Source organism: Poromitra crassiceps, assembly GCF_964638095.1.
Source record: "Poromitra crassiceps genome assembly, chromosome: 12".
Classification (NCBI taxonomy): domain Eukaryota; kingdom Metazoa; phylum Chordata; class Actinopteri; order Beryciformes; family Melamphaidae; genus Poromitra; species Poromitra crassiceps.
The window spans coordinates 17,838,661-17,854,176 of record NC_139632.1 but is presented as its reverse complement, the minus strand read 5'-3'; the positions used below and the strand labels follow the sequence as shown (position 1 = coordinate 17,854,176).

Genomic DNA, 15,516 nt, shown 5'->3' with positions numbered 1-15,516 from the left:
AGCAGCAGCAGCAGCAGCAGCAGCCAAGACAGCCCAGCGGTATCGATTCACCTTGCAGCCTCGAGTCTGTTGTCACAGACAGTATATCACTTTATTTAATCCACTGTTAAATAGGCCGTAATTAGAAATCTGTCCAGCAGATGTGTTCAGTTAAAGGGTGGTTTGTGGCTAAGTCCCAAGTCAAACTACCCTGTCTGTCTGTTGCCTTACAGTTCTGCCGGTAGTTAAGTTTTTATTTCAGTAGGCGATGGTTTAAATGCATTTGATTTTGATGATGGATTTGGATCGGAGTGCTGTTGACAGTGTAAAGAGAAGCTAAACAATGCAAATAAAGTGCCTCGTGGGGGATTAGTCTGCTTGCTATTAGAAAAGTACTTACAATAAGTCTCCTAATTAAGCATGTTGTGCTTAATGTTTTGCTGCTCCCTTGACTCAATCTAATGACCGATTGCCAATAGCAGTAGAATTTGCCTATAAATAGAGCACTTGCTGCCACTAGCGGTTACAGCATGTAACCAAAGTACCAGATCATATATTGTAAAAATCTATCATGCAAAGTAGCAGAGTCCCATGGCAGCTGTTTACGTCACATGTCATTGAAGTCTCGTCAAATGATGCAGCAATTTTTACAGGCTTGTTAAGTCTAGGAAATACATGTTGGATACACTTTCAACGGGAGTTGTCCCTTTAAGTGGAGTAAGAATATTAGAACATTCACTTTTGTGCTCTTTTAAACCCTCTGAAAGCATGACGGGCTGTCAGAGTCCACTGTTCCATCCAGGTAGACAACAGAGCTACAAAATGATCTCCATCCTCCTATTGGTTTCCAGAAGAGGGAGCAAGAAGCCTGTATTGTTATTTCTTATTTCAACCTAACCACGGGCAATATACAAATAAAGCTGGTTGGTGAATGCCAGAAACTAGGCGGTTCAACTACAGTATGTGATGAATATTGAATAGCCTAGTTTCATTGCACAGGCTATCATTGTAAGCCAAAGTCCTCATGAGTAGGCAGGGGCGGTGCTACACAGGGGCTAGGGGGGCTATAGCTAGCCACCTCACAAATCTGATCCCTGGCTGCGTGCTCGTGCTACACGTGTTCCCTGACATGCTTAAACCTTACAAAGACTCCTTCATGGACATCTACATGTATAAACATGTATGCATATCTGTCACATGCACTGCCAGTACCCTCTGTGTCATGTGTGAGTGCAGTTTTTCCTGCGTGTGGCATGTAAAAACCTACCTGGGAAACAGAATGGCAAAGCCTCGACTCAGCGGCCTTGCCTGCCTGCCCATGCATGCAGAAAGAACCAAGGCCCTGGATGTCCAGAAGATTATAGCTTAATCATTTGCACTGAACCACAACAACAGATGCATCGTCCTATAAAACAACACTTGGTGAGTAACTGATGTAATTTTGTATATTGTGCAGCTGTCGTAGCCTCATATGTTATTATGAATTTGCAACTGAAAGGTATTTTATTTATTGACAGAGCGTGCCTGTCTGGTGGTGGGAACATGATTCAATCGTGCGCTGGTCTGGATGGAACAAGAAGACGCATGAATATTGTCGACCAGTCGGCCTACAAGTAGCCTATTTTGCAATAGAAATATAATCATCGCTAAGTTTGTTATGGTAGCCAGTTCATTTTACAAGTGTGTGCACAGTTAACAGGCATAGGGTAAATGCATTGCATCTCGTTGTGGCTGCACTGTTATTTAATTTAATTTCAGACATTGTGATAGCCATTTCATCCAAAACACTCTTACAAATGTACAGTTGTCTGATTATGCATATGGGATAAAAGCACTTGCTAATTGTCACATTTGGATGTATTGTGTGTTTTTGCTGAAAGAATTCAGCACTGGACAGCGCCCATGCGGTGCTGAAGTCGTTCACCTTTGCATGTAAAAATCTGTTTGTCATTTGCCTTGTGGTCACTTGTATTAGGCTTATAGCTATTTTTTCAGCTTTTTAATAGTCTTGGGACAAATTCAATTAAAAAATACATTTATATCAAACCTGCTGTGTGCCATATCTGCTTTTATTGAGACAGAGAGAGAGGGAGAAAGACAACTTCCTTATAGACCATTTCACCAGGTTTATTTCCAGTTATTGTATTAGAAAACACTACGACAGGAAGTTAAGCTAGGGCCTTTTCTTTCTTAGCAACCCCACATATTGGTCAATAACCCCCCCATCACCGGGAGAGAGAAAAATCCTGCCCCTGTGCCTGTGAGTACATGTGTTGGTATTCCTAAAACAACTTTTTGCCATTGTTGTCCACCGAAATTACTTAGCTCTTTATAGAAACGAGTCTGCAACTTGCAACTCCCTTTTACTAGCTCAGCCTCTTTATAAGATTGCAAACCTACATTTGAGCAGTGCAGCACACAGTTTCTCTGTGGGTAGGCTATAGGTCTCAATTCAAATCTGAGGAGCTAGTGTTGGTGGTCTTGGCCATCTTCAACATTTATCCACATACCAGTGAGCTTATAACATCTGGTGCTTTTATTTATTCAGATCTAACCTAGGCTACTGCATAGCCTACTTTGGCTTGAGAAGGAAGTCTCAAAGTTGTAAAATATACAATATTAAAAAATCCGTGCCCAACCTAAGCTGTAGTACTTCATAAATGGCTGTGGGTGTCGCTCCAGAGTGGTGAATATCGCTCTTTTGCGCTTCCTCTGCCACCATCAACCCCCTCTGCCTCGTACTGTGCGTGCGTGTGTGTTGTGTGTCGGATAGAAAGTCAGCCTGGTTTCCAGCTGAGTGCTTGCTCTCTCACAGTGTGTGTATGTGTGTGTGTTGTCATTATTATCCACTCTGCTCCCAGCTCAGAATGGCCAGATTCACTCAGACTGAAACAAGAAGGCAGCACCATCTACAACAGCCCCTGCAGCCCGTTCACTCCAGCCTGGTATTCAGCGGACCGGGGGCACTACCGACCCAACCACCACTACTACTGATCCCACCCCAGCACCAGTACCCTCAGATCACATTCCCCAAACCCATGAACGGGTCAGAACCCATTTCCATTCATCCGGAGAGCGGCAACATGAAAGACCAAGATGCCATTAAGCTGTTTATCGGGCAGATACCGCGGAACTTGGAGGAAAAAGACCTGAAACCCCTGTTTGAACAGTTTGGGAAAATCCACGAACTGACAGTGCTTAAGGACCGATACACCGGCATGCACAAAGGTAACGTGCCCCCCCTCGAATGCCTGCGAGGCCAATTGCCTAATAATTGCCTATAATTAGTTGTGCCTTTTGAACAGAATTGTGTTGGAATTGTAAGTCGGGAAACAATGCGTATTTTCCTTAGGCTAATGTCACTTTTTACAGTTTTTGTGGAACCGTCAGGCTTAACCATTCAGCCATAGCCTACTACAAACCTATAATTCTAAGCAATTCAGAATAACGTAACATGCATGATGTGGCCCAATTCTGACTGTTTTGTTTGTCAAGCATTAGTTCCCTTGCGTTTCTGACAACCTAATATTTGTTCAAAGCCTATAGCCTACATTCCCGTCTGGGTAATTCATAATTTCACGTTTGGTAGCCTTTTATTTGTTATTTCTGGCTGCCCAAAATGCGCGCGTCTCAAACATTGCGATTGCTTTCAATATCAAGAATAGCGTGCTGCATCGACCGACGTTATGTTCTGTATTTTATTGCGATTGAATTGTGTTTTCTTAACGCGCTCTCGGAAGTGGGGCAGAGGCGCTTGGAAAGGATGCATTTTTAAAGAGCCTCCCCTTGCCAGTCCCATCTTTTGCGGAGGGGCGGCATCATTTATTCATCGTATGCTTTCTTTAACATCTCCCCATGTGCGAATGGAGTGGGCTGGTTGCAACCCCGACACAACCAAATCAATTCCATATAGCCTACCACAATGTCTCAAAATAGGGACGCAAGAGCTGTCACAAGATGACGGACGTCGCTACGACGCAAGCAGTGATGCTGCCCCCCTCTGCTGAAATGGTAGGCTGTGGGAGAGCGTGTAAATCCACACAGTTCACTATACAGTGACAACTTCCACCTTCCACACTCAACTTGCTTATCACGGATGGATAGGTCTACTTTGTAGATCACAGCCTTCTGGCAAATTAATTTCACAACAGCCTAGCCTATGTGGTCCCCCCTCACATTCAATCACAATGTAGACGTCATCATCATCATCATCTCAACATCATCCTCAGCATCATCACCACACTTGCCACTATTTATTTCAGGAAAGTAATCCCAACCTCTTCCACCTATTTGACATGTTTACCTTGGTAAACATATACATTGTTCAAACATTGTTGCACTCACATGCAGTCTCACACACATCATCTGACATTTGATCAACTTGCATTTGCTCAAGGGCACTCAAGTTGCGTAAAGCACATAACCTCTTGAGAATTGTACCCTTACATTGTAAAGCTATTGGTAAAACGCATTCAAAGTGCCGATTCCTGAGGCTTTCACGTATGGCATGACATGGATGGACCAAAGGGATCTGGTTCATTATGATCAGAATTTCAACACATCGGGCCACTATAGTCAATATAATTTAGTTGCTTGCAACAACATTATCCATTATTAAAAGGACCATTGTCCAAACAATATTTCTTAGACTTATGTTTACATTGCATTTACATTGCCTTTTCATGTTTATGGTGATTTCATCTCTCTAATTCTAAGACTGCCCCACAGATGATGTAGACCACAAACAGCAATGAATGTGATTGGTCCTTGTTTAAATCTTCTTTTAGTCACAATTCAGTAAAGATACAACATGGGTCTGTTCCTAAATTCAGATTTTCCCTTACAATTCCTCATCTTTCATTCCTGCTGCAGAGCAGATGTTGATATGTGATGGATGCTACAGTACATGAGATGAGACTTTTATTGCAGTGACATTTCGAAAAGACAAATGACAATCAATGGCAGTAATGTAAATGCCATTTGCAAAACACCGTATTATCACAGTATCATGTCTTCTGTGACATATACAATCACCATCATAAAGATCTGACATTTCCTAACATGACAAAGGTTATCCACAACATTCATGAAGCCTTTGTTTTGGTATCAAAAATGTTCATCAATTTGACGCCCCTTGATTGAGTGTTATTAATTCAAGCATAACGTTAAACTTAAAATAAACAAATAACTTCAAGTTTACAAGAGAGATGATGATGAAGGAAATAGGCATGATGTTATGCTATAGATATAAATGGAGGAACATTCGTATGAATGAAAATGATAGGGTTCTTATTTTTGTATGTGTCCTTACTGACATTACCTGGTAATCTACAGTACAGCATTTTCTCCTGGCTGCGGAATCTCTATGATCGCATTTGGATAACAAAATGCAAGCATAATAAAGGTACCCGTTATATTATTCTACTCTATATTAGAGGCATATTTTACGAAGCCACATGCCTGTTCTAATCTGACCGTATCAAATGCAGATTGATTCTAGAGTTGATATTGTCAATATGTAGAAGCAAACAAATTTTTCAGTAGCACTCATTTGGCATTTGTATGTGTGTGCACGTGTGCATGCGGGCGCATATGTGTTAACATGTCATTGCCCTGTGTTGCATAATGATTGCAGTATTCAGATCTTGACTGATTGTTGTCTGATCACTGAAGTCAGGGCACAGACAATTTAGACAGAGAGAGAATGCAGCTCGGATACATCTGCGTACTTCAAGTGAAATATACAACACAATTATTTAGGGGATCAAATTCTTAGTTTATTAATTAATATAGTATGGTATAGTATATTATTAATTGCATATCTAAATTGTTTTTACAATTTAACTTGTTTTGGTCTGTATTCTTGATTTCATCATCAACAGAAGCTATTGCATCATCCTTACTCTGTTAGTGTAACAATTCACAGAAAATTCTTCTCCTAAACCTTTTATTGAGATGTGCCGTTTGTATTCATTCAAAGCGATGTGCGCTGTCTTCCACAGGTCCCCTGTCAGTTGCTTTAATTTCCAAATTCAAATTCAAAAGGGGATGAATAATAACAAAGTGAAACCTCATTCTTGAAAAGAAAGGTGTGTGTGTGTGTGTGTGTGTGTGTGTGTGTGTGTGTGTGTGTGTGTGTGTGTGTGTGTGTGTGTGTGTGTGTGTGTGTGTGTGTGTGTGTGTGTGTGTGTGTGTGTTTAACGTGACCTCTTTTTTACCTTTGAAAAAGTTATGAAAATGCCTTGGATTTTTCCCCCGTCTGTGAACTTTTATGCACTGGTATGACGTACCACCAGACTTGTTGTTACCTTTCAATTCTATCAAGTTTTAAAGATTACTTTGTTGTTTAAACACAAATTGATGAGATACAAGTAAATATTCAGAGGTTAATTGTAAAATATTACTCAAGCACACTTGTCAAACTTAATTCACAGTCTTATTCATTAACTTCCAAACAACTAATTTTGTTTAGTTAAGTATAGTTTAGTCAAATTAATTGGCTTAGAATATAATGAATCCATGGAACAATAAGTTCTCAAACCATAATATGTCAATGGTTTCTGATGGGATTCTTTTATAGTCAAAATTATCTTATTAAGCAGAAAGGATTATGAGTATGAACTTGATGGAATTATAGTAGAACGTCACATTGATGGACAGAGGGACAGACACATCCGCACACACACACACACACACACACACACACACACACACACACACACACACACACACACACACACACAAAAGCATTCTTCATCGTACCAATTTCTGTGCATTCTTATTTAGATTTTCATTTCGTCTTCAGTTTGTTGTCTCGTGTCGTGTGTTTTTTCTCCCCTCTTTTCTTATGCAACTGATTCTGCCGCCCTTGGTAATCCATGAGGGAAAACATGGAATTAGTTTGTAAAGCGTGATAATAATGCATGGCCATAATAACTTGACTCAAGAGGATTAGCAAATGTGCATTGTCTGAAGCAGCAGTCTCTTGGGTGATCAGCTGGTTGCCTCCCTAAACAGTGGCTGCCTCTGCCAATTAAAAATGCAGTCTAGTCTCCCTGTTCAAATGATTAATTCTGCCCACGCTGTCGATGGCCTGCCAATTATTGTCGCTCAATTGGTATTAATAGGTAGAGGATTTCCTGATGTTGAATTTATCACCGACTGTGAAAACTTCTCCCTTTGGCTCTAATTAGCTTTCACTTACAGCACGTGCAGGACACACACGTGCACGTTCACGCACATTATGCACAACCAAGGCTTTCGTCTGTAAATATGATTTTTTTTCTCATGGTGTGAAGGATATTTTTATTCTGTTTCCTCAAATTAATGAATACCGGTAGTTGACAGTTCAGCTTGAAAAAAAATGGAAAAAAAGTGGGCGTATACATGAAAAGCAGTCAGAGCCATTTTAATCGGTTTCAGTGTGGAATTTCGGAAATTGATCTGTTTGGGTGGATTTGTTGCTGAATAATTATATGGGTTTGGTTGAGATTGTGAAATTGTCCCTCGTACAACGCGTTTAAGAAAAGGAAATGAACTCATGATGAACATACTGGACAGAGAGAGAGGAAGGGATGCTGAGAGAAAGACAGAGACAGAAAGGGAGGAGATTCTTTTTTTTTTTTTTGCAGGAGTGATTCAGCACAGTGGACAGACGGACAAAACAAACCCGGTGCTGCCGCTGCTCCAGTTTGCAGAGTATCAATATTAAGCTAGTGTCGGGGATCATTGTGTTAATGCATTTATAAATGGACCCGAGATATTGCCGTAGACCCCAGCCAAGCAGAAGCACATTAAATCGTGGAATAATCTAATGAAATATTTATTCAAGTTTTTTTATTTTTTTCCCTCCCTCTGAGCCGGCCTGATGGATAGCATTCCTCTGTGGCTTGTCCTCCCCATCAAATAAGGCTGAGAGATGGAAGGGAAGAAGGATAGATGCACTGAAGGAGGGAAGCAAAATGAGATTGTATTAATAGGGGACCAGAGTATTCCAGAGGATTAGAGCTGACAGGCAGGAGTGTTGACGAAGCTAATGTGGGAATCCTGGCTTTTGCCGAAGCCTCTCTCTGTGTCTCTCCTCTTTGATATGATGGAAGTCGGAGCGTGTCTCCACATCGCATGTGCCCGTATGGAAAGTGCCGGAGATCACGGCACTGTTGTAGGACAGCATCCCCCCTGAGGAAACAGATGGGAGCAAATTCACCCACAGCCTATAAACAGAGCTGTATAGGAGTGCATAGATAATCAACACACGATGCTCTGAGAGGATATTCCCAACAAAACAAGACAGGCAGCAGTCTCTCTGTTCATTTTAGCTTTGACATCTTAGCAGGTTGAGTGTTGTGCGGTTGTGTGGTGATTAATGAAATGGCACCCGTTTCAGCAGATTTTCAGAACAAATGAGGATTTGCATTTCGGCTGAGCAGGAGAACATGGAGTGACAGTGGGAAACAATTCTCCACCTCCCTGGCAGTTTTGTCTCGTGATTTGATTTCTCATGTCTAGAATAACGTCTTCTGTCTGCGCTGGGGAGTTAAGGCCACCAAAGCCAGGCTAATGCAATAATAGCACTCGCTTCCCAATCCTTCAATGTCTGTAAATATTCTAATAAGCAACAGGGCTTTCCTCATAAAAGATGCAGGAGCTCAGCTGGTGCCGACAGCCACTATGGGCCTTGACTTTGGGATGAGGAGAGGGGCCATCTCTGATGCAGACAAGGCCTCGCTCGCCTGGTGTCCTCACACCAAACCCTCACCTGGCTTTCATCCTGTCTCCACTCCACTCCCCCCCCTAACCCCTGCCTGAGAGGAGGGTCTTTCAGATGGATTGATTTCCTGCACCAATGCAACATTCATTATGGCATTGCAGTAGATTATGCTCTTATTATGTTTGAAGGCTGCTATTCCATGACCTTTGTGGAATATGCTTGCTCTCCAACAGGGCCCAGAGCAGAGCAGGGCCAGACATGGACCGGCTTCAGCACACGTCTACATGTGGATTTGATAAATTGGGCTACATGAACCTCTGTTTTGGATGGTTTCCCATTGTGGGTTTTGTGGACGGTGCCACAGTCATTTCCCTGAGTCTGTTATCGCATTGCGTGCCTGTGATCATTATTTAAAGGTTGTTCTTTTTGTATCTCCAATTCATCATTGGGCAAAAGTGAATCCCTGGCTTATACTGTCATGTCTTTGTAACAGCAGGATGCTTAAAGTCTATTGATGTCCGTTGTGGTTGTACTGTATAATAATGTCACAGAATTTATCCCAAAATATGACAAAACGTCATTGCCCCAGAATATTTGCATTTGCGTTAATTACTTTTTGATGGGATTCTAATGCAAATTGATATTAAAATCACTTCCTCAACAGGAGAAACTACAGAATTAGTAGGAGTTCTTTTAGTATGCTTCGTTTTAATTAAGGAATTCAGGCCACTAGAATACAGCGATGGAGTTAGAGAGAGGATGTTGGGTTGAAATATTTTCTGTGTGTTGCAGGTCACATTTCTTCCCCAAAGGTCGATTCTCTAGAGGCATGCAGCTTCTCATTCGTGCACAAAGGTCACAGCTATTGCCTCTGTCTAAATAGAGGGATAGAAGCCTATCTATTTTGTATGGTGAGCTTAGCAGAGTGCCAGTGCCGCGTGCCTACAGAGCAAAATGTACTGTTATAAAGAGAGAGAAGAGATATAAAGGCACAGAGGGAGAGAGAGAGAGAGAGGGGGGGGGGGGTGCTGGTGGTTTCTGTTAGAATGCCCTGCGTTCTTTAATGCTGCGTTTGAGCCTGACTGGGCACAGATTCATTTGAGAAGGAAAATGAAATAACAAGAGAGAGAGGAGAGAGGAGATTTGAATGCAATGTTTTGTGATAATCCCTCTCCATTTTGGAATGGTTCAGGAGAACTCATGCGATAAAGCCTCGTACAAGCCTGGAAAATAATAAGTTATTTGTCTTGCCTTATACTACGGTGCCCTTGGAAGGCTTGCTAACCCCCGTGTTTTGGCCAAAAAAACAATCACAGATTAGACAAGCTGTCACATCTCCCTGATTGCCAAAATGCTTGAGCCCTTGACGTGTGTCTGTGTGTGTGTGTGTGTGTGAATAAGCAATGCATAAATGTAAGTGCACGTGTGTGCGCGCGCGTGCACGAGAGAGTGTGTGCGTGTGCGCGTGCACGAGAGAGTGTGTGCGTGTGCGCGTGCACGAGAGAGTGCCCGGGAACACGAGAGAGTGTGTGCTGCGTGCGAGTTGCCCGCCGCCGCCGTCGTCACTCAATTCCTCTCTGTCACACGGCCCAACGTGACAGAGAGGAATGCGAGAGAGGGGCAGCAGGCACACGTATGCAGCAGGACCACAAGGCAAATGACAGACAGACACATGGGCAAAGAACAACGGATGGATGGACGGATGGATAAGTGGAGGGGAGAAGATGAAGTGTTTGTCAGAGATGCAGAAACAAATGGTGGCTTTTATCCCGAGGCAGTGGGAGAGCAGAGTGACGGCTCAGCTGGGGACAGGCAGGACTCCTCTGACAGCTTTAGAGCTGGGGGGGGGGGGGGGGGGGGGGGGGGGGGGCGGGGGTGGAAACCATAGGGATTGAAGATGGAAGGGGAGGAGGGCAAGTTTTGCAGGTGTATAACATAATCACCCAAAAGCGGTTGATAAATAGAAAATCCCTCTAGTAATACTAGTAATACTTGTTACAATACTACTACTACCACCACCATGAGTGCTAGGTTGCTAGGACAGTAAGCTATTTACTGTCATATGGCTATTATTACTATGCAATGGTAGGCATTGGTAATACTGCTATTATTACCTGTCGCAACAGAATAAAAGATCCTACAATTGGCACTACTGTTGACAACATAAATAATCGCCTGTGTTACCTCCCTAAATGGCAATGATGACACCGCTAAGCAATACTGTCAACGTCAGGACTTTCCTCCGACAGTGCTGCTGAATAACGGATATTTAACAATCCCTGACCAGAATGAAGACACACATTAGGACGGGGAAATGAATGTGAATGCTCGGGGTCCGTGCGCGATGTGTGGAGATGCACCCTGCTCAGCACGGTTATAAATAGCAATTGGGTGGTATTTCTGAAAATAGGTTAAGCTGCCATCGCTGTACTGCTGGCATGACATCACTGATTGCCTGCCAGCCTCCCCCAAAAGACTGCTCCCATACTGTTTGGAAAAGGAGGGAGAGAGAGAGACAGAGAGACAGAGGGAGCATCTGTAGGCAAGTGTAGTGCCCTCTCCTCCTCGGTTCCATCTTGGGTCCCCCTCAGTTCCCCTCCCCCTCGACCCCTTCAATCGTACAGCCATGCCTCCTCCCTCACTACTTCCATCTGTCTTTTCCACTAGTGTAGTGATGCAGTAGCTCAGTGATTCACAACCAGGGGTACGTGTCCCGCTAGGGGTACTGGAGCAGCTTGCAATGGGTACTTGGAATGATTGGGGATTACATTTTATTTCCAAAATGATAAAAACAATATTCCAAGTAATTTCATAGGTCCATCTTGGTAAAACTTTCCAATTGGAAACTGTCAGAATCGTATTAAATTATTCAAATTATTTCCATTTAATAATCAGATGTGCTAGGCCTACTAAAAGTTTGATATGAGTTTAATAGAACAAATTTAGGAGAATCATCGACACGCATGAGTGAGGGGGCACTATTGGGATGGCAAAAACCTCAAGGGGTGCACAAGACAGAAAAGGTCTCTGTGCTCTCCTGCCAGAGACGCAAACTGCTCAGAGGCTTTGTACTGGAGATAGGATCACATTCAAGTTCAGTGGAACACAGAGAAATTGCATGCCAAAGAGTGCAAAGAAGACGGATGGAATTTGTGTTTATTATTTGATGATCAAATGTTATTTTGGTCCAAAGAGCGGAGTATGCAGACTTTATAGTGAGTTCCAACATGGCACCCTTCCCATGTTTCACTACTCAAAGGTAGATGTGGCTTCATTAAAAAAGAGGACTCCAATTAATTTAAGGCTGATGATTCCATATATCTGTATAGGCTGCTTTTCAAATGTATTTGTCTGACACAGTAGTTCCTCCTCTATTCTTCTGCCATCCAATGAACAGTCTTTACCTTTGCTATCAACTCCATCCATCTATCCATCTATCCATCTATCCATCCATCTATCCGTCTATCCGTCTATCCATCTGTCTATCTATCTGTCTATCTACCTATCTATCTATCTGTCTGTCTGTCTATCTATCTATCTATCTATCTGTCTGTCTGTCTGTCTATCTATCTGTCTGTCTGTCTGTCTATCTATCTATCTGTCTGTCTGTCTATCTATCTATCTGTCTGTCTGTCTGTCTATCTATCTATCTGTCTGTCTGTCTGTCTGTCTATCTATCTATCTATCTGTCTGTCTGTCTATCTATCTATCTGTCTGTCTGTCTGTCTGTCTATCTATCTATCTGTCTGTCTATCTATCTATCTATTCATCTATCTATATCTATCTACAGTATATATCTACCTACAGTATCTAACTATCCATCTATCTATCCATCTATCTATCTATCTATCCATCTATCTATCTATCTATCTATCTATCTGTCTGTCTGTCTGTCTGTCTATCTATCTATCCGTCTATCCATCTATCTATCTATCTGTCTGTCTGTCTGTCTATCTATCTATCTATCTGTCTGTCTATCTATCTATCTATCTATCTATCTATCTATCTACCTATCTATCTATCTATCTATCTATTCATCTATCTATATCTATCTACAGTATATATCTACCTACAGTATCTAACTATCCATCTATCTATCCATCTATCTATCTATCTATCTATCTATCTATCTATCCATCTATCTATCTATCTATCTATCTATCTATCTATCTGTCTGTCTGTCTGTCTGTCTGTCACATCTATCTATCTATCTATCTATTCATCTATCTATATCTATCTACAGTATCTATCTACTTACAGTATCTAACTATCCATCTATCTATCCATCTATCTATCTATTCATCTATCTATATATCTATCTATCTATATCTATCTACAGTATATATCTACCTACACTATCTATCTACTGTCTGTCTGTCTGTCTGTCTGTCTGTCTGTCTGTCTGTCTGTCTGTCTGTCTGTCTGTCTGTCTCTGTGGTTACTAGGAGATGGGCATCAATGCAATTAACGCCCTGGCTCCTGCTTGTTAGCTAGACCATTAGTGCTAATTATGCCTGCACTCCAGCTCGGTGCTGACAGGAGATAGATAAATACAAAAAAATCCTGGGACAAAGACAAAACGTTGTCATTTTTGGCATGCAGGGCATAATTGAAAAATATTTGGAATATATCCTGCTGCTATTCAGTGCATGCAAGGCCAACTGTTGGAGGTAGAGTGCTTATTACAAGGCTGTTTTGAAGAAATGTACAATGAGTATTTCATCTCAACACGGCCTGTACAGTGTATGAGGAGCGCTGCAGTGGAGTGTATGGTGGGCGGGGGGGTGGGGGGGTGTCTTCGTGTGTCTTTCTTCCTCATCCCTCTCTTCATCACTCCATCCAGGCAAACTGCCTCCTTTGAAGCTCTATCTTTAAAGGCATCTTTCAATTTGTCAAATCAAAGTGAGTGAGAACCTGATCTGCTCTCTCAGTATGCCAGTCAGTCTGCAGCTGCCGATCATCCGTGAATGTGGCTCCGTTCGCCGTGATCAATTGATCTCTCTGCGAGGTTTCCGCCTTCACCTTTTGAAAGAAGGACAGCGGGTTGTTATGAATATCGCATCAAATATACCCGACGTGACACTTTAAATGGAGACTTTGTATCAATGGGAAAAACGCGCGCTATAGCTGTATAGCAGTTTACAGGCAGGTGGTGTGTAAGCCAGGTGCAAGTGATTTCATGATTTCCTTTTTTTGTCAGGTCATGTTTGTGTTTTTTTCCGGGAGGTTGTTATAATACACGGAGAGGAAGCGGTGCAGTTTTCCTGACCTTGACAGGGTGCTGGGAGAAAACTTTCATTGATTTCTATGTAAATCCCCCTGGCCACGGCAGAGCTGGCTGGGGAGGGGAGGGGGGAGGGAGAGAGGAGGACCGCAGAGAGAAGGACTTGGCAGGTCAACTACCTCTGCCCTCCCACAAGTGAGGTGGCAGGAGGCAGCAAGTGAGAACCTACACATTATTTACAGCCCTGTGAAAGCCCATCCATTAACAGTGTCAATTAACCTGCTCATCAGGGATGCAGGCCACTAGGTGTATTTATAGAGCTGGCCCTAGCTTTAACAGCAGAACGTGGACCCAGACGGTCCACGTAAGCCAGCTAGTTTATAGGCTGCTACAGAACAGGAGAAGATGCCAAGGTTCCTCTATCAAGTGTTGGCCAGAGCCATATATCCAAAGAGTTCCGGGCAACTGGGCATCTGCCGCCAGACTGCATTAGCTTATGAAAGTTCATCAGGAAGTGGTTGGAACTGCATTACTGTCTGAATGCTGTTATACCTCTACAGTATATATACATCCTAGATACAATATGGCTACTATTGACTACGGAAAATCTACTATTGGATTATAAGTGAGGCATGGCTTCTGCTCCCAGAGAACTGTTTAACCCCAGAGCCACACAATAGATTGTGTGAGGGTGAATGTGTCAACGTCTATTTCCCTGCTGTGTTGTGATGGCTTCTTTGCCCCGGTATTGATCCAGATACACACACACACACACACACACACACACACACACACACACACACACACACACACACACGCAACCTTTCAGAGAGAATTTATAGCATTTGTCACACTCATTAGGCGTTGTGCCCCACACTGTATTGTATGTTGTACTGCACTCGAAATACCATATAGTGTACCTGTATACATACTGTAAGCACACACACATGCACGGGCACGCGCGCGCACGCACACACACACACACACACACACACACACACACACACACACACACACACACGCAGAGTCCTTCGGGATGTGTTTCCTATGGATCTGTTTGACTGCTGCTTGGAGGCTGGTGGAGTCTATGTGAGCAAGTAGCAACAAATCAATGTGCGAGGTCTCCTGCTCAGGGGTCAGAGAGGATACCAGGGAGGGTCCGGGGATTATTTCTCTCCCCCATGATGGACACCGATGGTCCTCGGAGCTCTACAACGTTCCGCCCCCCCCCCCCCCCCCCCCCCCCCCCCCCCCCCTCCAACCATTGCTCAAGGTGAGGCGATGAGGGGAGGGGTAGTGAAAGGAGAAACGGAGGAGGACCTGGTGCCGGACGAGGCAAAGATGGAAGGGATGGAGTGATTGATGGAGGGGGAGTGAAAGAGTGTTAGGCAGCCTCAGGATGGGGAGATGGAGACGGGGCACACAGTGGCTGGCTCCCTTTAAGGTGGCTGCCCGACTTAATTAAGGTTTACAGGTTACGCTAGGCTACTGCTTATATTACAGCACTCATTACAAGCCCATTAGGCCCGGGCAGAGAAAATATTGTTGTCAGAACGATGACTGAGAGCGTTTCGGAAAGTCCCTGTCACCCCCGTGCCCCTGC

At 43.2% G+C, this 15,516-nt stretch overlaps 1 protein-coding gene across 1 annotated transcript in view; it reads left to right on the top strand.

The window, feature by feature from the left end:
• Positions 1–2,801: 2,801 nt before the first annotated feature.
• LOC310786057 (CUGBP Elav-like family member 5) overlaps positions 2,802–15,516 on the top strand; it is a gene marked incomplete at both ends in the record, with an annotated part of 31,113 nt that continues 18,398 nt past the window's right edge. Inside the window, one exon of the mRNA XM_083647240.1 lies at positions 2,802–3,207. Coding sequence (XP_083503366.1) covers positions 2,802–3,207 — 406 coding nt within the window. The remainder of the gene's footprint in view (positions 3,208–15,516) is intronic.